The 22,831-nt window shown below is 41.6% G+C and overlaps 1 protein-coding gene and 2 long non-coding RNA genes across 5 annotated transcripts in view; 1 reads left to right on the top strand and 2 right to left on the bottom strand.

Annotated features, from left to right (window-relative positions):
- LOC127349487 (uncharacterized) overlaps positions 1–4,832 on the bottom strand; it is a 42,630-nt gene extending 37,798 nt beyond the window's left edge. The window contains exon 1 of the long non-coding RNA XR_007880301.1: positions 4,751–4,832. This is a non-coding gene — a long non-coding RNA (uncharacterized LOC127349487). The remainder of the gene's footprint in view (positions 1–4,750) is intronic.
- LOC127379674 (SH3 domain and tetratricopeptide repeat-containing protein 1) overlaps positions 1–22,831 on the top strand; it is a 196,878-nt gene that overhangs the window by 164,300 nt on the left and 9,747 nt on the right. Inside the window, exons 4-18 of one of the 2 annotated variants that reach the window (XM_051429585.1) lie at positions 4,944–6,768; positions 8,331–8,399; positions 10,238–10,368; positions 11,335–11,440; positions 11,652–11,792; positions 15,326–15,524; positions 15,610–15,686; positions 15,860–16,055; positions 16,159–16,289; positions 17,664–17,699; positions 17,808–19,160; positions 21,535–21,675; positions 21,756–21,977; positions 22,238–22,418; positions 22,540–22,690. In XM_051429585.1, coding sequence (XP_051285545.1) covers positions 6,693–6,768; positions 8,331–8,399; positions 10,238–10,368; positions 11,335–11,440; positions 11,652–11,792; positions 15,326–15,524; positions 15,610–15,686; positions 15,860–16,055; positions 16,159–16,289; positions 17,664–17,699; positions 17,808–19,160; positions 21,535–21,675; positions 21,756–21,977; positions 22,238–22,418; positions 22,540–22,690 — 3,210 coding nt within the window. In that variant the 5' untranslated portion in view covers positions 4,944–6,692. Of the gene's footprint in view, positions 1–4,943; positions 6,769–8,330; positions 8,400–10,237; positions 10,369–11,334; positions 11,441–11,651; positions 11,793–15,325; positions 15,525–15,609; positions 15,687–15,859; positions 16,056–16,158; positions 16,290–17,663; positions 17,700–17,807; positions 19,161–21,534; positions 21,676–21,755; positions 21,978–22,237; positions 22,419–22,539; positions 22,691–22,831 lie in introns of those variants that run through there. The other variant, XM_051429587.1, reaches the window with a different exon arrangement.
- LOC127349486 (uncharacterized) overlaps positions 16,628–22,831 on the bottom strand; it is a 228,663-nt gene continuing 222,459 nt past the window's right edge. For both annotated transcript variants that reach the window (XR_007880299.1, XR_007880300.1), the window contains exon 2: positions 16,628–17,163. This is a non-coding gene — a long non-coding RNA (uncharacterized LOC127349486). The remainder of the gene's footprint in view (positions 17,164–22,831) is intronic.

Here is a 22,831-nt window from a genome sequence, read left to right as displayed (position 1 = left end):
ATAGGACGCCACTGTAATTTTATCCCTGCTGGATATTCCTTGCGCAACTGCAAGTGATATTATTAGAAAGTGGAACAACAGCAACTCCGCGAGGTCATCGACTGCTAAGGCTCATGGTGCGTAAAGGTCGCCAACGCTCTGCTGATTCCATTGCTGAAGAGTTCTGAACTTCCACTAGCATTAATGTGAGCACAAAAACTGCGGTGGGAGCTTCATGGAATGGGTTTCCATGGCCGAGCAGCTGCATGCAAGCCTTACATCACCAAGTCCAATGCCAAGCGTCGGATGAACGGATGTGAAGCACATCGTCACTGAACTGTGGAGCAGTCCCACATGTTCTGTGGAGTGACGAATCCCGCATCTCTGTTTGGCAGTCAGATGGCCGAATCTGGGTTTGGCGGATGCCGGGAGAACATTACCTGCCTGACTGCTTTGTGCCAACTGTGAAGTTTGGTGGAGGAGGAATAATGGTATGGGGCTGTTTTTCAGGGTTTGGGCTAGGCCCCTTATCTCCAGTGAAGGGCTATGTTAATGCTTCAGCATACCAAGACATTTTGGACAATGCTATGCTTCCAACTTTGTGGTAACAGTTTGGGGAAGGTCCTTTTCTGTTCCAACATTACTGAGCCCCAGCGCACAAAGCAAGGTCCATAAAGACATGGTTTGATGAGTTCAGTGTGGAAGAACTTGACTGGCCCGCACAGAGCCCTGACCTCCACCCTATCGAGCACCTTTGGGATGAACTGGAACGGAGACTGTGAGACAGGCCTTCTTGTCCAACATCAGTGCCTGACCTTATAAATGCTCTACAGAATGAATGGGCACAAATTCCCACAGAAACACTCCAAAATCTTGTGAAAAGCCTTCCAAGAAGAGTGGTAAATGGACAACTCAATATTAAACCATATGTATTTGAATACAATGTCATTACAGTCCCTGTTGGTATAATGTTGAGGCGTCCAAATACTTTTGTCCATATGTATCAATATTTTCATTGGCCAGATCAAGTGACTATCAGTAATGTGAAAAGTTTTGTTTGTAGTGACAAATCCACAGGGAATTATCACAAACTCCTGGGTTTGATTCATGTTTACGGAACCTCTTTTAGCTCATTGTTTTGGTTTGAGTCTGTTCTCATCAACCTTGTTTCCAGCTGCAGCAGGCAGACTGTTCTGATCAACCCTCTTTACACTACCTGGTCAGCATCAAGCAGCAGACAGACACAGAGACTAGGTGGAGAAAATAGTGATGCAATAAGCAGTCAAAGAGACAGATATAATTTTCAGGAGTTGATGGAGGATAGGTTAGAGCAGAGTGAATATTAGACTTAATTCATCAGGTGGACACAAACACGACTCCAGTGAATAATAATGTTGCTCTGTGTCTGCTGGATGTGTAAATGGGCAGCTGTGTCATGGCTCTGCTCCCCTCCTGCTCCCTTTGCTCCTCCTCCTTCCCTGTGTGCCTGATGAGGGTGCAGTCTCCATTCTCCTCACCTGCTGTCTGCTGTCTCACCTGCTCTCAATCATTCATCATGCCTCAGCCTTCAAGAACCCGGTTTTCCTCCCATTCATCGCCAGATTGTTTCAGCCAACTTAGTGGTAACTTTCGTGGCTCCTTTCAGTGTCTAGCTTTCCACTACATGTCCACCCGTGATTCTCCTGCTCCAGCTCCCTTGTCTAACCATTTCTCTCCTGTGCTCCAGGAACCCTCGTGTGCAGTTCAGTTCCCAGAGTCAGTCTCCTGTGCCTCCATGTTTCCGGTCTCGCTTGCCATTTCACCTGCCTGTTCCTGCCGCGGCCGCCCCTCTTCCCCCCCCCAGTGTGTGTGTGCGGAATAAAGACCCTTAAACCGTCCATCTTGTCTGTGTGTCTGCTCCTGGGTTCAGTTAACTACCCTTGTCAAGCTGTTTGCTAACACAATCACCATATCAACTTTATAATGTGATGTGAATGCCAGGTTTTGTGTTTTCAGTTTGCTCTGCTGCCCCCAATTGGTTAAAAAATCAGAGGATGCTTTAAGCTTTAAGGAAATTGTCAACTTCAGAAATCATTGAATGGTAATTGCAGAATGTCTAAAAAGTCTGAACTCATAGGAACAGGTACATATTCAGGGTGGCCTGGGGTGGCATGTGCCCCATTATCCTAAACTATATTGGGTACCTTTCAGAGGCAGGACCTTTTATTCAGGTAAGGGTGCGTTTCAATGGTCGCCTGTCAATGATGTCATATGCCCTTTGTGCATGCGTCAGTGTTGTGGTTGTCTGCCAGAAGCTGTCGTACATTGACTTTTTGATGGATAGAAACCTCCTGAACCATGAACACTGAAGGAATCCTAAGTGTGAGAAAGTGACAGCAATAGTGGTGGAGATAACTTCTATGATCCCACGCTACTTAACAACTTTTGTGTTGTTTTGATGTGAGAGACCCCCTAATGGCAGAAATTAAATATTGCACGTTTAACGGTAAGATACTGTAATGTTAGTCATTAAAGCCGATATGAGAAATCTGACATCTGCATATCTTATGTGTGCATTAGTTAGTGCCCCACTTGGGCCACCCCAGTCAAACAGTCTAGATACACCACTGCAATGGAATATCGCTCAATTTGGCAAGATAATCTTAAAACTTATAGAAAGGCCCTCCGTAACGCCAGAGGAGCCTATTATTCAGCACTAACAGAAGAAAATAAGAATAACCCTAGGTTCCTCTTCAGCACTGTAGCCAGGCTGACAGAGAGTCACAGCTCTATTGAGCCACATATCCCCATAAACTTAAGTAGCAATGACTTCATGAGCTTCTTCTATAATAAAATTATTACTATTAGAGAAAAAATTAATCACCAACTGCCATCAACAGTTATCAATGGCTCTCCAAGTTCAGGGACTTTTGCTAATGTAAACTTAGATATATATTTAGACTGTTTTTCTGCTATCGATCTTCATCAGTTAACTTCAATCATTTCTTCATGGAAGCCATCAACCTGTCTATTAGACCCGATCCCAACTAGGCTGCTTAAAGAAGCTGTTCCCTTAATTGGCACTTCTTTACTGGATATGATTAATCTTTCTTTATTATCAGGATATGTACCACAGTCCTTTAAAGTAGCTGTAATTAAACCCCTTCTTAAAAAGCCCACTCTTGACCCAGGGGTTTTAGCCAACTATAGACCAACTTCTAACCTCCCCTTCCTCTCTAAGATTCTGGAGAAAGTAGTCGCCAAAGAGTTGTGTGACTTTCTACATAACAATAGTTTATTTGAGGATTTTCAGTCAGGATTTAGAGTTCATCACAGCACAGAGACAGCTCTGGTTAAAGTTAATAATGACTTTCTGATTGCTTCTGACAATGGACTTGTCTCTGTACTTTTATTATTAGATCTTAGTGCTGCATTTGACACCATTGACCATAATATTCTTTTACAAAGACTTGAGCATCAAATTGGCATTAAAGGAACCGCACTAAACTGGATTAAGTTATATTTATCAGATCGTTCGCAGTTTGTACATGTTAACAATGATTCTTTATAATAAATACTACAGTTAGTCATGGAGTTCCACAAGGTTCTGTACTTGGACCAATTCTATTCACTATATATATGCTCCATTTAGGCAACATTATTAGGAATCACTCCATTAACTTTCACTGTTATGCAGATGATACGCAGTTATATCTATCGATCAAGCCCGATGAAATTAATCAATTATCTAAATTACAAACATGTCTTAAGGACATAAAATCCTGGATGAGCTGCAATTTTCTGATGTTAAACTCAGAAAAAAATGAAATTCTTGTTCTTGGCCCCAAAAACCTTAGAGACTCACTGTCTAAAGATATAGTTACTCTAGATGGCATTACCTTGGCCTGTAGCACCACTGTCAGGAATCTTGGAGTTATCTTTGATCAGGATTTGTCTTTTAACTCCCACATGAAGCAGACCTCTAGGACTGCCTTCTTTCATTTACGTAATATTACAAAAATTACACACATACTATCACAGACAGATGCAGAAAAACTAATCCATGCATTTGTTACTTCTAGGTTGGATTACTGCAACTCTTTATTATCAGGTTGCCCCAATAAGTCCATTAAAACGCTCCATTTAATTCAGAATGCTGTAGCACGAGTACTGACAGGAACTAGAAAAAGAGATCACACCTCTCCTGTACTAGCTTCTCTGCATTGGCTCCCTGTAAAATTTAGAATAGAATTTAAAATCCTCCTCCTCACCTATAAAGCTCTTTATGGTCAGGCCCCTTCATATCTTAAAGAGCTCATAGTACCCTATTACCCCTCTAGAACACTATGTTCTCTGAATGCTGGGCTACTTGTGGTTCCTATAGTCTCTAAAAGTAGAACAGGAGCCAGAGCCTTCAGTTACCAAGCTCCTCTCCTGTGGAACCAGCTTCCAGTTGTGGTTCAGGAGGCAGACACCCTCTCCACATTTAAGAGTAGGCTTAAGACATTCCTCTTTGATAAAGCTTATAGTTAGGGCTGGATCAGGTGAGTCCTGAACCATCCCTTAGTTATGCTGCTATAGGCTTAGACTATCGGGGGATTTCCCATGGTGCACTGAGCTCCTCTCTTCCTCTCTCTTTCTGCACTCATTCATGTTCCATTAATGCATGTTACTAACTTCACTTCTTCCCCGGAGTTCTTGTGCTTTCTCGTCTCGCAGGTTCTTATCGATCCTGGTGGAGCCTCCTGCCATGGTCCTGCTAGATTGCCATTGCAGGATTGTTGCTGTGCACCTGTCTGTCTGTCTGTCTGTCTGTCTGTCTGTCTCTCTCTCTCTCTCTCTCTCTCTCTGTCTCTGTCTCTGTCTCTCTCTCTCTCTCTCTCTCTCTCTCTCTCTCTCTCTCTCTCTCTCTCTCTCTCTCTCTCTCTCACCCCAACTGGTCGAGGCAGACGACCACCCACCTAGAGCCGAAGGATCTGTCCTAGGTTTCTGCCTTTTAACAGGCAGTTTTTCCTTTCCCTTGTTGCCAAGTGCTTGCTCATGGTGGTACTGTTGGGTCTCTGTAAATAATGTTATAAGGAGTTCAGTCTAGACCTGCTCTATTTGAAAAGTGTCCTTAGATAACTTCTGTTATGAAAAAAATTGAATTGAATTGAATTGAATTGAATTGAATTGCACAGGGACAAAAAATAAATGAACGTTTAAAGCAGGGCTCAGACTTATATAATTCTAAAGAATTGTACTTTATACCACATAGTCATCTGACAACTATTGTGTGGAGTAAAAGTGTAGTAAAAAGACTGAGTGTTATATGACGCCTTGCAGAATGTGAGTGCTGAGCTGTCAGGTATCTTGTGATTCCTTCCCTCTGATTGTCTCTTTGCTGCTGTTATAAATTCCTGAGTTTTCAGATGTAACTCCAAGCTGACAGAGGAATTGACTGGAGGAAAGGAAATGCTGAGTCTGTTCCTGGGATGTTTGAGGGAAAACACACACTGACCCAAACCCACACACAACCAAACAGAGAGGGAAAGTTTTTTGGAGAGAGTTTAGGATAGAAAACAGAGTTCTTTGGTTGTATTTAGCAAATAAGTCTAGCTTATCTAGCCTAAAATGTGTGCCTGTGCCACCCTCTCTCAGCCCATTTAGTGATTTGGTAATGGAAGCAGCTTTATTTGTTCAGTGAGTGATTATTAACCTAAAAACCTCACTCGAATTCTGAACCGCAATTAGGAACCTTTTATGCTCCAATGGATTTTGTTATTTGACCACCTGACACACACATATACAACCTGCAGCATGAATATAAATAAAAAACAGATGTAATAACAAAAACAAACAGTATGATGAGGGTTTGTGCCTGTCAGTGCAGTATGTCAGTAAAGAGTTTGTGTCAAGGGAACCGAGTTACACAGGACATCAAGCGAATATAACTTCAAAATAAGAGACTAATGTCAGTAATAGTGTAGAATTAGTCAATTATCCAGTTACCGAAAATGTGATTGTAACTCACATAGCCGGGAGTTTGAGAAATAGTTAGGTAAGAAAAATGCGCATAGAAATAGTTTACTGATACAAATAAATAAATGTATTAATATTAATAATAATAATAATAATAATAAAGTTTAAAAATACCAACTTCTTACGATGCAAACACCCAATGAATAAATACAAGTACAATACAAATAACAAATATTTAACAACAACTAGAAAATAGTAAGATACATAGATTCCAGCTCTTCCCCACTGTACCGCCCCACCCCGTCCTCCAAATGAATAATCAACAATTATACATACACAGAAAAAATAAATACTACGAATAAATAAATAAAGAAATGATATTTACTTATTTTTATTTATATTAAACTTTCGAACTTGAACTCTATTAACGAGTATTAAATTCCACATTTCTGAATATAAAGTATGTACATTTCTACCATATATTATATATAATATATTATGAATTCAGTATATTGAAACAACGTCTTTCACCAAAATAATCTGCAAACTTGTGAATCTTGTTTCAAACACACGATTAATCTCGACATTCATTCATTTCAAAAGTCAAATGTTTTTGTCAGTGAGACATTTATTTTGAAAAGCTCCACCGGAGCAGTTCCTGTGGTCAGCCCAGACTCTCGTTCTGGGAGAGAAGTTTGGTCGGTTGCACCTACAGACAGGCATGTGACGGTGTGTTAACTGATCACCGAGGGACCGAGGAGCCTGTGTTGGACATGTCAGCCAGGTCGCGCCGAGACACCGGCAGGAAGCTGTCTGCAGACGGCCAGCAGCACCGGCACAGCAGGATGGGTATGTGCTGATATTATAGTGCTGGGACAACGGCAACTTCAGAGGCAGGGAGAGAGAGAGAGAGAGAGAGAGAGAGACATAGCATGTTGTACCAAATCATTAAAGTCTATATAAAGGCATTTTACCACGTGCCCTGTGGTGTGTTAGCATATATTACTCTATGATATTGCCTCTGTATGATCCTCGTTTGTTTTAATATATGCATACCTCACACACTATGTTATAGCGAAAATACAACTACATGTTTTCTAGTCCTGAAATGATTATTAAATAGTTGATTACAGAAAATGATGGAAAAGGATTAGGGTCAAATGTAAAAAGTTCTCAGCTAGTAAAAAAAAAAAAAAAAAAAAATCTAAAATCTCAGTTCAAAGTCAGAATTACTCAGAATTTAAATTGCATGTTCACATGTGGCCCTAATCCTCTTCCTTAAAAATAAATCAAGGCTCAGTTTTGATATTGCATCATTTGACACAGTTTTGTTTTATAAAAACACCAAATATTATCTTTTTCTAAAAATCTAATTTTAAATGTTTAAATGAAAAAACTTTAGGCTGCAGATATTCTGTCATTTGTACCTTTCAGTTAAAGTGTAAATTCACAGGTTCCTCCCTAAGTGGGCAGGGGTGATATGGGGTGTCAAATGTTGTCAAATTTAACACATTAATTGACGTTAATTTTAAAAACAATGTGTTAAAAAATGGAAGTGAAGCTGCAGTAGATAACTTTTTTGTCATATTTGCTGAAGCTTTCACTATACCCTGACAGTAAAACAGGAGAGAACAGAGACAGATAATCAGTGAAAAATCTGGTTCCTCTGGCTCCTTATGGCATTTGCAAAACAACCAATCAGAGCCAAGAAAGATAGAAAGACGCTTTGAGTTGGAGGCAAAGAGTTAATTGTGAGTGTCATTCCCAAGTGTCTGTATTTGATGCCCTGGGAATGAGACTCAACATCAACTATCTTTCTTGGCTCTGATTGGTTAGGGCCTAGTACCCAAATTACATCATTATTAACTAAATGAGGGTAAATTAGTGGAAAGGTAAGGTAAATAGTTGTTAGACCTGGAAGCTGTCCAACACAACCAAAGTCTGATCTGAGCAGCACTGGACCAGTTGAGTGCTAAGCGGTAGTAATAAACTGGGAAATGAACAGGCGATCTTCTAGACACTTCCATCTTTACCTCATTTTACAATGTCAGGAATTGTTAAGTACAGCCCACAGTGTGTTCATAACTGCTTCTGTTTCTTTCCTGTATTGGAAAGAAATTAAAGGACCGGTGTGTAACATTTAGGAGGATCTATTGTCAGAAATGGAATATAACATTCCTAGGTAAGTTTTCCTTAGTGTATAATCACCTAAAAATAAGAATCGGGTTTTCGGTACCGTAGAATGTTCCGTTTTTATTTACAGTTGTGTGGGTCCTCTTCTGACAGAGTCCGCCATGTTGAACTGCCATGTTTCTACAGTAGCCCAGAATGGACTTTAATTAGATGCTGTATTGAGAGAAAGGGGGCTTTCAGTTGTTCCTTGTGTGACCTCAACAATGCTCTTTTAACAGTGCATGGTCTCTCCAGAGACGCCAGTCTGAAGGGAACTCTATCAGCATGTGAGGAGAACTTCCCAACAGGTGAGAGCTGTATGCTTCTGACAAGACATTTGGTTTTTGCTTTAAGACATTAGCCAAAAAATCACACCCCACATTTAATCGCCCCCCTGCTGGTCGGATGATGTATTGTATTTCCTCCAGAAGTCAATTTCTAGGTCATATAGTGTTTAATATTTACATTTCAAAAGTTTGGACAAGCTATTAAATTAGGCCTTGTACAGTCCGTCCAGGATTTGGCAGGCTTTTTTTTTTTTGGATGGTTGTAGCCTGAAATGCCTGATTTTACGGCAGCTTTTTAAAAAGATTTAAATGGTTTTAGGCATTTTTTGCAATGAAATTAAAGCACAAAGTGAAGACTACAAAAATAACTACATTTAGTGACATAGGAAACTAGAATGATTGGTCAAATTGGCGGGAAAGTTGCGATAATTGAACAAAATTGAAAGGCAGAATAAACAGGGATTTGTTGAATTAGTGGAGGGACTGCTTGTAGATCTAATATGAAACCAATCAGTCGAGACAGATAGAAAGACTCTTAGGGTTGGATGCTTGAAGATAATTGATTGTTGAGTTCCCAGCGCAGATATTTGGCGACCTAGAAATGAGTTTCAACAATAAATTATCTCTCTTGGCTCTGATTGGTTGTTTTTGTTCAAGCCCGGTGGATTTTTGCAATTGCCATTAAAAACACTAGTGGAGCCACAGGAACCTGATTGTTTCACAGATTATCTGTCTCATGTACTACTGTCAGGATAGAGTGAAAGTTTCAGTGAATATGACAAAAACTTATTTTTATAGAAGTTACCTACTGCAGCTTTAACCTGGGTGAATCATAGGAGCAATCATATGACCTGTAAAACTGTGACCTCAGTAGAAAGTCATGTGAGGGAGTCGGAAGTAGTTTATACCTTGAACCTGTGAAGTCACTTATTAATCTGTGAGTCAGTCACACAGTGTCATCATTAACTCAGATCACTGGATGACTTTATAGGTAGCTCACTGTCAGTTTGTATTTTAATCATTTGTGGAAATTCAACCCTAACCTCCATCTAAGCTTTCTAAATGTGGTGCATATCATTGGTTTATATTTTTTAATGAATGATATTAAATGCTTTATATGTTCACTGTTACATAAATTGACATCCCTTCTGTTTATTTTTAATGTTTTGTGTTGCTAAAATTCAGATATAAGGGATAAAGGACAATTTTGTTTCAGACCTCTTTGCAAGAAAAAAATCAACAACAAATAGAATCTGAACTTGGTTCTTTAGTATATGAAATCATTTTTTATATTTGAAAAATAAATCCTTTATTGTGGATCTTGTGTTATTTTATCAGTCATGTGTTTTTACCACAGCAGTAGAAACGGCTCAGCTCATTCTTTTTTTTAAGCCAACATTAACAAAAAGGTAGTCAAAGTTAGGAAATTATAAAAATGACTGTAGATGAAGGCTATTGAATCTGACATTTCAATCTATATTTTACTGCAGGTTTACTGATGTGGGAGCAGGGTCCAATGGGAGAGAAACTGGGAAAATTAACTAGCAAAATCTATTTGTTACTGGCCATAAAACTGTATTATGCATTATTTGACTAAAACTAATTCATTAAGTTTTGAGCTCTTTATCGGCTAAAAACGTGAGTGTGTCATCTTTAGAACATGTAATGCTGATGTCTCCAACGACAAAAACATAGACAGAAATTATGTAAGAAAAGCAGTACGCTGCCTTGATTTGATTCGAGGGTCACATTAGTCTCAGCCGGTACACATATAAAACACAGCAACATAAACCTGGCCCACGTTGTGACTCCAAACCATTAATTAATATTTAAAAAAAGTTGTCATGTTGTGTGTTCAGCTCTGCCCGTGCTGTTGGATGTGGTCAGAGGTCCCGAGCGTCTTCCTGCAAATGAGGCAGCGCAGGAAATGCTGAGAGGGAAACTGCGCATTCTGCAAGCTGACAGCACCGAGGTCAACGCTCTATTCATGGTACAGCTCACAACCACACACACACACACACACACACACACACACACACACACACATTCACACACACACACACACACACACACACACACGCCTACCAAGCCTATATCCAGCTCCTGGCATTTGAAGTTGTAAAAAGTCCACTTCTTCCATAAAGTATGAATGAAAATGGTTATGTTTAGGTTAAAATGATACTTCACAAGTATACTTTAGTAGCTACAAGTTGGTAGTTTCATTCTTCATAGAAGGTAGTGGTTGTGGTCGACTTTGGTTCATGTCACCATGGATTCCAGTGGTGAGTTTTCACATCAGGAAAAAAAAAGTCCAGAGAAACCTCTTTAACCACTCCTCTTTCCCACTGTCCAGCAGTACTGTCTGCTCAGCATGTTCCAAACTCAAAATATTTAATGTTTCCTTTAATATGACTAAATATACAACTTCCATGTGTAAAGACTATTAGAATAAATACTACACCCATTAGTTTAAAAAAAACCTTAAATGTAGGCTACTACCTTTAAACTTTTAATGAAACAGTCTCAGTTTAATACTGATGCCTCTTTATGATCTACATAAACTAAAAAGACCATCAGTGAGAATATATTTCTATATGTCTTATAGCCTGCTATCAGTTTGGTACTCGGTCAGATTCCCCTTGAAATCAATAAAACGAGGCAGTGCAAAAATGAATACTTGTCAACAGGGGACGCCAGAATCAATACAAAATAAAAGTTCCCAGTAGGGGCTTTAAGGAAAAGATATTACAACAATATTAAAGTTGTAGTAGGTAATTTTTATAAAAATAACATATTTGCTGAAACTTTCACTATATCCTGACAGTAGCACATGAGACAGATAATCTGTGAAATTTAATTATTACACAACTTGAAGGTGAAGCTTGAAACAAAAAAAGACTATATACACATAAATTAATATTGCTTTATTAAACCTTCTTCATTTTTCCATTTGTAGGAGTTGTCCACTCACCTCATCTCCATCAACAGTGAAGAAAAAATTATTTTTGTGACATTCAAAACATTTGAGGAAATATGGAAGTTCACCACATATTACACAATAGGTAGGTTTGGACTGCAGTAAGGCAGCTGTCAGTAACGATGGGATTCTTGTATTTGCAATAAGGCAAAAGTGCAAATTATTTAAGTGATATTTATGATAGTGACTTTTTTGGAGTCAAGTGTTGCATTTAAGTTAACTATTAAAAATGATGATGCCAGTATCCAGTTTAGAATATGATTAGATTCATTCATCACTTTTGTCCTCCCCTCCAGGTTTCTTGGGTCAGTGTATGGAGAATCTGTTGTCAGACCAGAAGTTTTGGCTCAGCTCTTTAGAGGAGGATGTCGCTATTGAGGTTTCCATTCAGGAGGACATGCTAAACCTAATGTACAAAGGCATCCTCATGCAGGAAGGTAGGTGATCAAATCCAGTCTCTGCAAATAAATGGCCTGCTGGGCTGTATTGTTGCATAAAGGGAGATGCATATTTTTTAGGTGCTAAAGTAACTATAGCATCGAGTAGTGGCTGATATTAATATTAAATATATATATATATATATATATATATATATATATATATATATATATACACACACACACACACACACACACAAAAATATTACTTCCAGTATTTGGCTAAATAATCGGAACTCAATGGTCCACTCACTAGCTTTTTTCACAGCTTTCAACAGCATCTCACAGCCTTCATCAGTTTTGGAAATTAACCAAGAACAAAGTCACATGGACTGACAGGAAACTTTTTCTATGCCAAATTGTTTTTTCTGAGGGTGGCGAGGTCATGACCCGCCTTATTCTGCCTCTGATTGGCTAGTACTTGTTGCCTTCATTGCTTTGATTGGTTAGGTTTAGGCATGAGGAGTAATATTGGTTAGGGCTAGAGCAAGACTGTCAGAGGCAGAGTAGGGCAGGTCGTGACTTCACCATCCTGGGGAAAAAGAAAATTACTTCCTGTCACATCTTAAGTTAGCTAGTAAGTTGTTAGCTAGCGTTTTGCTAACATTAGCTAATTTAACATGTGACTATATATATATATATATATATATATATAAAAAAAAAACTTCCCTGTCACCCTCTTGGGGTGGTATCTGTGTCATCCTCAGGCTTGGGTCCTCTACCAGAGGCCTGGGAGTTTGAGGGTTCTGCGCAGTATCTTAGCTGTTCCTAGGACTGCGCTCTTCTGGACTGAGGCTTCTGATGTTGTTCCTGAGATATGTTGGAGCCACTCCCCCAGTTTGGGGGTCACTGCCCCGAGTGCTCCTACTACCACGGGGATCACGCTCGCCTTTACCTTCCACATCTGCTCCAGCTGTTCTTTCAACCCTTGGTACTTTTCAACCTTTTGGTGTTCCTTCTTTCTGATGTTGGCATCTGCTGGTATGGCCACATACAGCTGACTTTTCAGGACCTGCCTTACTCTCTGGAGGTGTTTGGTTGTGGTTGACTTCCTTGTGGCTTCCTCATGGTTTCCATTGGCCTGTGGGATACCAAGGTACTTGTAGCTGTCTTGGATATCACCTATGTTGCCCTCTGGTAGTTCAACCCCTTCAGTTCTGATCATCTTGCCTCTCTTTGAGACCATCCGGCCGCACTTGTCCAATCCGAATGACATCCCTATGTCGTTGCTGTAGATCCTGGTGGTGTGGATCAGTGAGTCGATTTCTCGCTCATTCCTGGCGTACAGCTTGATGTCATCCAGTAGAGCAGGTGGCTAATCGTTGCTCCACTTCGGAATTGGTACCCGTAACCACTCTTTCTGATGATCTGACTGAGGGGGTTCAGGCCTATGCAGAACAGCAGTGGTGATAGTGCATCTCCTTGGTATATGCCGCATTTGATGTTGACTTGGGCAATTGGCTTTGAGTCGGCTTCTAGGGTTGTCTTCCACATTCCCATCGAGTTCTGGATGAAGGCCCTTAGGTTCCTGTTGATCTTATACAGTTCCAGGCATTCCAGTATCCACGTGTGGGGAATTGAGTCGTAAGCTTTCTTGTAGTCGATCTAGGCGGTGCACAAGTTGGTCTTCCTGCTCTTACAGTCTTGGGCGACTGCTCTATCGACCAGTAGCTGGTGCTTGGCTCCTCTGGTGTTGCTACCAATTCCCTTCTGAGCCCTGCTCATGTATTGAGCTAAGTGCTTACTCATCTTAGCCGCGATGATGCCTGACTGGGCCTTCCATGTTTTGGAGAGACAGGTTATTGTCCGGTAGTTGGATGGGATGGGTCCCTTCTGAGGGTCCTTCAGGATTTGGACCGTCCTGCCCTGGGTTAGCCACTCTGGGTGGGACCCATCCCTTAGCAGCTGGTTCATCTGTGCTGCTAGGCGTTCATGGAGTGCTGTTAGCTTCTTCAGCCAGTAGGCATGGATCATATCGGGGCCTGGTGCTGTCCAGCTCTTCATCTTTGACACTGTTTCTTGGATGTCTGCCATTGAGATGGTTACTGGTTCTTGTTCTGGGAGGTTGCTGTGGTCTGCTCTTAGGTCCACTAGCCATTTGGCATCTGGGTTGTGTGATGCCTCTTTTTCTCATATGGCCTTCCAGTATTCTTCCACCTCAGCTCTTGGTGGGTCTGACCTGTTGTTATTTCCTTCCTGCCACTGAGAGTACACCTTGGCTGGTTCAGTTGAGAACAGCTTGTTTATTCTCCTGGCTTCTGCCTCCTTGGTGTATCTCTTCAACCGGGTGGCCAGTGCTGTTGGTCTCTGTTTGGCAGTTTCGAGTGCTTCAGGTATGGAGAGCTTGGTGTATTTCCTGGGTTTCCCTTTATTCACCATGTTGCCTTTCTGTAGCTCTGCTAGCTGGCTAACTTCTCTAGGTGTTGCCCTTATCTTGGCCTCTAATCATATTCTCCATGGTGGATGCTGTTATGGTTTGAGCCCATCCTGTATCCAACCAGGATTACTGTTGCTGTACTGTGTATCAGCTTATTGGTCATATATATATATATATATATAAAATGTGATTAGACTAGCCTAGCACATAGCATATCTGAGTACAGGAAAGTTGACAGAGGTTCTAGCTGAGGCTTGCTCAACTATTATTGGAGCACAGAGCAAAAAGGGGCAGTGCTTAGGAAGTTGTCACCGTTGACAATATATATAATGGAAAGAGCTTCCGGCTTTACGATATGAAGGGGCCTGATCATGAAGAGCTTTGTAGGTGAGGAGGAGGATTTTAAATTCTATTCTAAATTTTACAGGGAGCCAGTGCAGAGAAGCTAGTACAGGAGAGATGTGATCTCTTTTCCTAGTTGGTGTCAGTATTCATGCTGCATCGTTTTGAATTAAATGGAGCGTCTTAATGGACTTACTGGGGCAGCCTGATAATAAAGAGTTGCAGTAATCCAGCCTAGAAGTAACAAATGCATGGATTAGTTTTTCTGCATCTGTCTGTGACAGGATGTGTCTAACAATAAGTCCATTAAAACACTCCAATTAATTCAGAGCGCTGCAGCACGAGTACTGACACAAGTATTTCAGACTGGACGTGCTGCGATGATAGCTCAGTTCACAACGACAAAACACACAGATCACTTTGGTCTTGTCAATGGAACCATTTGGCAACTTTTTAAAAGTAAACTTTCCATTCAGAATATTATTGGTATCCATTTCGGCGTCTCGCGCTCGCCATCCACTCAAAACGTAACGTCTACTACTCCTAAACAAGTGTGTGCGGCGTGCCTGTTGTTTTGTTTCCGGTCTAGCTAGATCCGGTGTGGTGTTGTAGTTTTTCTAACGTTACTAGTTGTTGCAACAGAATGTGAAAAAAACTACAAGGTGTGCTAGGCCAAAAAGAATGTTAATCTCGCAATAAAAAAGTTGACGCCATTAAAATGGGTTTGCGTTAACGCTGTTAATAACACGTTTAACTGACAGCACTAGTTAAAATAAAAACATATAATAGTAATGAAGTGTCTCTGTGTCCTCAGGTTCATTGTTTGCTAGTTGCAGTACCAACCAGATGTTTGACAGCTCCACATCTGGAGGTGACCTGTACCTGGAGCAGGGAGACATAGCCCAGTTTGAGCCTCCCTTCCTGGGCTCTGGGTGGACCGTCCTCTGCCTGGCGGATGGAGCTCGAGGCACTGCACCCAAACCTGCTCTCGAGCCCGTCATCCCTTTTCATCAGTAAGTTCACATGCAGGGCTTAGGACATACAGTAGGAGATATGATGTGTCATGTTTTGTAGTCACATGATCCCATCTGTCCACAGATGGTTTCTCAAAATCGGTGCAGAGAGCATTTTAGTTGGTGATGGGAAACCTGCCTGTGACTTCCCTCTGCAGTTTGGTAAGTGCAGTAAACTATATTTAGGATAGTGTACATATAAAAGAGAGAAAATATGACACAATGGGAAAAAAAAAGGTATGGGTTGTAAGTAACACCACTTTTCATTTATTTTAATATTGTACTTAAGATCATAAACCCTACTGAAACTTGTATGATACCTGTCCTGTGTTCAGCGAGAGGAACCTGTCTGGCCACAATGGAGTATGATGCACAGGGCCCAGATGAGCTCAGTGTTGCACCCGCTGATCGCATCATCATCGTGGGACTTCTGGTGTCTTGTTTTGATTGGTTCACAGGGAGGAAGGAGTCGACAGGAGAAGTAGGCCTGGTCAAGACAAGCTTGGTGAAACCATCTAGTGACATTTATGAGTGAGTGTATCACCATTAATACTGTTAGCCATTTTAACAAAACGGGCATTCAATTATTCTACAGTAGAGTATGAAGATACTGCATCTTGTTCTACTCTTCCAGATCAGAAGATATTTTTTTGGATGGAGAGGAAGGGAATTTCTTCAGTCTGCGAGAGGACAAAGTCATAGAGGAAACTACTGCCTTATTGAAGAAGAAATCTCAGAATGATACTGGTCATAACTACAAACTGGGTAAGTGAAAGGACTCACAAGTCACACTGATTTATATAGATTTTCCATCTCCATTTTTTCTGTCTGTATTATGTAAGGTAAATGTCTAATGTAGTTAAAGGTTGTATTTTGGGAAAAACATCAAAGTATATCTACTGCCTGTGGAGACCACACATCACACATTTCATCGATCCATCTAGTAGTTGTTGACATATTAAACTGAATAAGTGAAAACCTGTTGGTGGCACTAGATGAAGAGTCAGTACATTACAGAAAACCACTAGGATCAATCAAATGGCATTATGGATATCTGTGTCAAATTTCATCACAATCAGTTCAGTAGTTGTTGAGAAGATTCAATTCAATTCAATTTTATTTGTATAGCGCCAATTCATAACAGAAGTTATCTCAGGACACTTTTCAAATAGAGCAGGTCTAGACCGAACTCTTTAAAACATTAATTACAGAGACCCAACAGTACCACCATGAGCAAGCACTTGGAGACAAGGGCAAGGAAAAACTGCCTGTTAAAAGGCAGAAACCTAGGACAGATCCTCCGGCTCTAGGTGGGTGGTCGTCTGTCTCGACCAGTTGGGGTGAGAGAGAGAGAGAGAGACAGAGAGAGAGACAAACAGACAGATAGGTGCACAGCAACAACAGTATTGGCAATGGCAATCTAGCAGGACCATGGCAGGAGGCTCCACCAGGATCGACAAGAACCTGCGAGACGAGAAAGCACAAGAACTCCGGGGAAGAAGTGAAGTTAGTAACATGCATTAATGGGACATGAATGAGTGCAGAAAGAGAGAGGAAGGGAGGAGCTCAGTGCACCATGGGAAATCCCCCGATAGTCTAGGCCTATAGCAGCATAACTAAGGGATGGTTCAGGACTCACCTGATCCAGCCGTAACTATAAGCTTTATCAAAGAGGAATGTCTTAAGCCTACTCTTGAATGTGGTGAGGGTGTCTGCCTCCCGAACCACAAATGATGATGTTTGCTGCAACAAATGGAACATCATCTGGCAAAGCACTGGACTGTTCAGTTAAATATGCGCAAGCACACATTCCAAGTAGATTAACTTGTAATTCTCTGGTTCTACTCCTGAATGTCAAAAATCAAACAGGACCTTTTGGATCATATTACAACTTCTGATATAACAAATAATTCCTTGCTCCCAGTATTGCAATATATCGAAATATATATATTGCAATACTGTACAATACTTACTAATACTGTGAGCATTTAATCATAGCCCCTATATCCTGATATGTATCATATCACCAGATTCACCAGCGTGTTGGACCATTCCTGATTTATGAATAACATTTTTTACTTATCAAGGTTTAAGGGTGTTCTCTCATTCACTTTCTTGTACTTTTTGTTGTTCAATCAGATATGATCAGTTACAACTCTGAAAAGAAAACATCACGTAAGTTTTGCTACCCAAATGTCATGCACATGTTTTTGATTTTATGAAAGTATCATGTTTCCTCTGTATTCAAACATAATTTTTTTCCCACCCAATATTCTTCTGCAGTCTGCTCTTCAAGCAAAGTCGATACACAGCTGCCTGACCTGAAAAGAAGTCTTCAGAGGATTCTTGATCAATCAAAAGACTCAGATTCCGTTGTGACCATGAACGGGACTCTAGAGTACTCGGCCCTGGCTACAGAGGCAAAAAACCCAAGCCCTCCCTGCTTTACAGTTCACCCAGTTGTAGAAGGAAACAACTGTGAGAACTTCATTCCCCTCTTCTCTTTTTTGGAGGGACAAAACTACAAAGTAGAGTTTGGCGTCCTGTATGGACTAAGTTCTGAGCTCCTTGCCTCCTCTACCTTCGCTGGTCACTCTGAAGAAGATGAGCTGATTGCCTTCCTGGGTGTTGCTAGAGAAACAGCTAGAAAGAAGCGACTCTTTTGGTCACAGACTCGTTTGTGCTTTCTGTTGGGTAAGCTCTGTGCCGGGAGGTCAAAATTCAGCCAGGCCCGGGTTTACTTTGAGGAAGCACTCAGTGTGCCACGAGAAGACTTCACGGATCTCAGGCTGTTGGGCAGCATCTATTCCAACCTGGCTGCCGTATATCTTTTGCAGAAAAACACTGAACGTTTCTTTGCTGTGACAGAGCGACTTGTTGCCTTGCTATTGGGAATCCCAGACTGCCTAGAAAGCTTAGAGGACAACTCTGCCCTTAGATATATCCTCAAGAAAGCTGTCCTCTCTCACAACAAAATGGCAGAGGCTCGGGCTTGTTACCTGTTGGCAAAGCACCACTGGACTCATACTGAGGGGGTTCGAGTTGTTCCTTATCTTGAGAGACTACTTGTTCTTTGTGATGAAGATCAAGGAACATGGAGCATCTCTCCCAGTCATGGATACGTGACCCTGGGAAGGCTCTACAGCGAACTCCAACTTCCCCACCTCAGTGTCAGTTCGGCCAGGAGAGCTTCTCTGCAGTCTTCTGCTACACTGGTTGACTGTCTTAGTAGCATGGTTCTAGCTTTGGACAATGTCAACAGACTGTATGGGATCACAGAACAGGAAGCCTTCATCCCACCTCAAGTGGCTCCATATTTACACCAAGCCCTCTCTTCTACCAAATTCCAAGGAGGAGGAAGTGACCAGTATCATATTTTGAGCCATCAGCTTACCGTTTGTCTCTGTCAACTCTTTTGCAAACACAGAATGGTTGGACAAGCTATCTACCATATGCATAACCTCATCAACAACAATCCACCTTCACTGCAACTCTTCAGATCTGTCACAGAAAGAAACAGTTCCCTTATCTGGCTGGCATGGCTTCACATTGACAACCATCAGCCAGATGTTGCTTTGGATATCCTGGACTTAGTCCTAGCATCCATGCCAGAACACTGCACTACCCCCCAGGAAGGTCTGTGGGTTTCTTTGGCCTAATGTGTATTAAAAAAACAGTTACAGAGTGTCTTAGTGGCCTTGGTTCAAGTTATTACTTTCCAGGAACTAAGGAGCTACGGGAGGTGAAGTCAGAAACAAGACATGTCCAATATGGGCATTCTTGGTTGCATTTCCTCTACATCTGAAGGAATGTGATGATGGAAACACGACATGTAACACAACAAGAAATACGCAGTCCCCAATGTTGAACCACCATGTTCCTACAGTAGCCCAGAACAGACCAACTAAATACTGGCTGTAGAACAGTTTTTCATGGCCACCGTAGTTTTTCTGGAAGGCGAGCAGTATTCAGTTGTTTGCAATCTAGAACTTCACCACTAAATGCCACTAAATCCTACACACTGGTCCTTTGCTAAGCAACTGTATTTTATATGTTCAAATACATTAGCTTTGTTCCTCCTGTTCGCTAACGCTAGTTAGCGAACTAAATAGCTAATCTAACTAAGCTAATCTAAAGATTGATAAAAGTACCCCTAGAGCCAGGAATTATTGAAGTTCCACTTCACTGGTGCCAAGGTTAGGGTTAGAGGTATACAGGTGTTGCACTTTGAATAGGGATGTCCAATAATATCGGCCCTCCGTAATATTGGTTCTACTCCTGAATGGAGTATTGGGAATTATCGGTATCAGGTTTTTATAACCGATGTTTGTTCTGTAGGCTTCAGCATTTCCAAGCCTGCATGAACACAGCATGGGACGTTTACCGGCATGCGCTAGATGACGTATAACAACAAGAACTACACGCTAGACTGGTTGGTTGCTAACCGTGGCTAACAAGCAAACAATTTAAAGCTGAATGATTTTAATATTAACACAAAATAAGTGCAATGCACCTTAAATATTTTACCCTGCTATGAGCTGTTCCTTAACCAAACTAACAATTAGCTTAGAATTTACATTAGCACTCCTTCAGGTGCATAATACAATTAAACCAGAGCCCGTCTACGGAGAGCCTGTCCACTCTCTATTAAGTCCCATTGTACCGAATTTTGGTTGCAGTTCCACCAGAGTTCCACTGGGGGCGATCGCCCATGAGTGCAGAATAAATGGGAGCAGATTGAGCTAGACGGCTAAATTTGTCTCTTTCACCTGATTGTCGTTGAGAAATCTCAGATTTGATTGTAGTTTTTGCAAGTTCAACATGGGTTATAGGCTGAAAGTTGAATGAAAGAGTACTTATGTCCTTTCGATTTCTTACAGGTTGAGTTGTTGTTGTCCATAACACGCTAGCATTCTGCTAATGAACACTGATTGGTCAGTGAAGGACTGATTACGACCAGAGATCCCGCTTGACGGCATCGTGGCATCCGAAGCGGGACCAGAATGTTAAGGCGGATTTTTTCGCCCAAGTTCTTTTTTTTTTAACACAGCAACTTTTTTTGGGGTTGCTGGTACTTTTATCTGCCTATCGTTATGTCTGTGTTGTCGATGCCTCGAGAGAAAAGGAAGTGCAGAGCGCGGAAGCACAAAGTGACTCGAGACTTGCCGTAAAGCAGTATCTCTGGCCGTACAATGTGTATGACGTCATTGACATTTTAAAAGACTTTTTAAAGCAAATAAGTGACTCTAAAAAATCTAACACCCAGCAATGTGTAATTTCTTTGCATCCCCTTTCAAATGCAACATTTAAATTACTAGACAAAAAGTTATATCCTGAGAAAAGTGGATTTTGAGGGGTATAGCCCCATAGAGCTCCATTCATTCTGCACTCATCCTGTGAGCGCCCTCATATGGAGCCAGAGGGGAACTGCAACAGTTCAGAACCCGGAAGTAGACAGAGAGTGGAACTTCTCTCCTTATTAGACATTCTCTGATTAAACACATTAACCAAAGCTAGCACTTAGCTAGCAATTAGCGTGTAGCTAGCGATTAGCGTGTAGCTAGCGAGTAGCGCGTAGCTAGCGATTAGCGTTAGCGCTCTTTTCAGTATTAATACAATGAAAGTTCAAGTTGTTCTCTTATTTTGCACAGACAGTGTTTACATTTGGAAAGCCATGTTGCATTTATGTATGCATCCAGTGGGGCATCACAATAAAATGAGGCATAATGTGTTAATTCCACAATAAGAGATATGTTATGTTGTTACCTAACAGTTTTGGTGTAAAAAGCCTGCCTATATCGGTATCGGGTGATATCGGTATCGGATATTGAGAGTTGGACAATATCGGAATTTCAGATATCGGCAGAACAGCCAATATCGATCATCCCTAACTTTGAACTAAATAAATTGGCCAACGTTTTAAAGATGTAAACATATGACTGATTGAAGAACAATATGCAGTGTGAGATTTAACATCATCATACCTAAATGTGTTTCATTTAATGCAAAGGTGTGGTCCTCAACATGCGTGGTGTGGCACTTCGATGCATGGGTGACCTCCGGAGGGCAGCAGAGAGCTACCAGGCTGCCGTCGACATCTGCCAAGAGTATGAGGACATGCCAAACTGGGCTGTTGCTCAGGCTAACCTAGGTAAGACAGCGTCTGCTTCTTCTCAGACGTTTCTTCCAGTGGACTGTGAGCTGACTCTGTGCTTCTTCATCTTTATAAAGGACTGTTATGTCTGAAGGCTGGAGCTAAAAGACTAGCACAGAGACACCTGACTGAGGCTGTGCAGCTCTTCTCCGAGCTTCATGAAGTAGGTCATGAGGCGAACTTCATCACAGTGCTGCTGGAGCTGGGACAGCACTATGTGAAGCAGCACCAGCTGGAGTATGGGAAAGGTTGCTACGAATGGGCTCTGCTGCTGGCTATGAATGCCAGCCTGTTAGACTGTAAGTATGCAAATCACACCCTTACCCCCAAATTCCACTGGGCATGGCCACGACATGTTCCTGCTCCTCCATGGTCACCGGAGCTGATTGCGCCCTTTGCAACAATGCTATTCATTCTGAAATGCTCTCGGTGGGATTTGGGCACATCATGGAGCCAAACTGCACCGTGCCCAGTGGAATAATATTTGTTTTGTTTTGTGTGCGTCTTTTTACGTTTTCTCTTTTCAATATACTGGACCGGACAATAATTAATTTGCCAGGTCAGCTCACTGCAACCAAACACCTGTGCCATCTGTATGGGTGTGAGAGTCCAGACCAGGCCCAGTGTATCATCTATAGCCAGCACCAGTTAGAACTGCTGAGACGCACAGGAAACAGAGGACAGGAGGGAGAAGCACTGGAGGCCATCGGCCAGCTCTACCTCTCTTTGGGCACAGAAAGGTGTGTGTGTGTGTGTGTGTGTGTGTGTGTGTGTGGCTAGAATAGGTCAATGTCAATATCTAATGATTAGTTTGATTTTAGAGTTTGGATCAACAGGGCTAAAGTCTTTCAATGTTTTCAGGGCATACCGGGCGGCTCTCGACAACACCAAGAGCAGTTTGGGTATTTTCATCGACCTGGGCTACAGGGAAAAGGAGGCCTATGGTTGGCTGCAAGCCGGGAAGATCTACCACCTGCTGGAGCAGACTGAACTGGTCGACCTTTATGTTCAGGTCTGAGAGCAGCTGTGGACAACGATTTCATGTCTGTCAGTTGCAGCACAATCTAAACTCAGCTCTGATTTAGGTTAAGTCTGGCCTGTATTTTTAATTCCCCTGCTCCATGTTTAATTTAAACTCAAATGCTACCAGATG

Source organism: Dicentrarchus labrax, unplaced genomic scaffold (genome assembly GCF_905237075.1).
Source record: "Dicentrarchus labrax unplaced genomic scaffold, dlabrax2021, whole genome shotgun sequence".
Lineage (NCBI taxonomy): Eukaryota > Metazoa > Chordata > Actinopteri > Moronidae > Dicentrarchus > Dicentrarchus labrax.
Note: the sequence above shows the minus strand (reverse complement) of the source record. Positions and strands in the feature narration are given on the sequence as shown.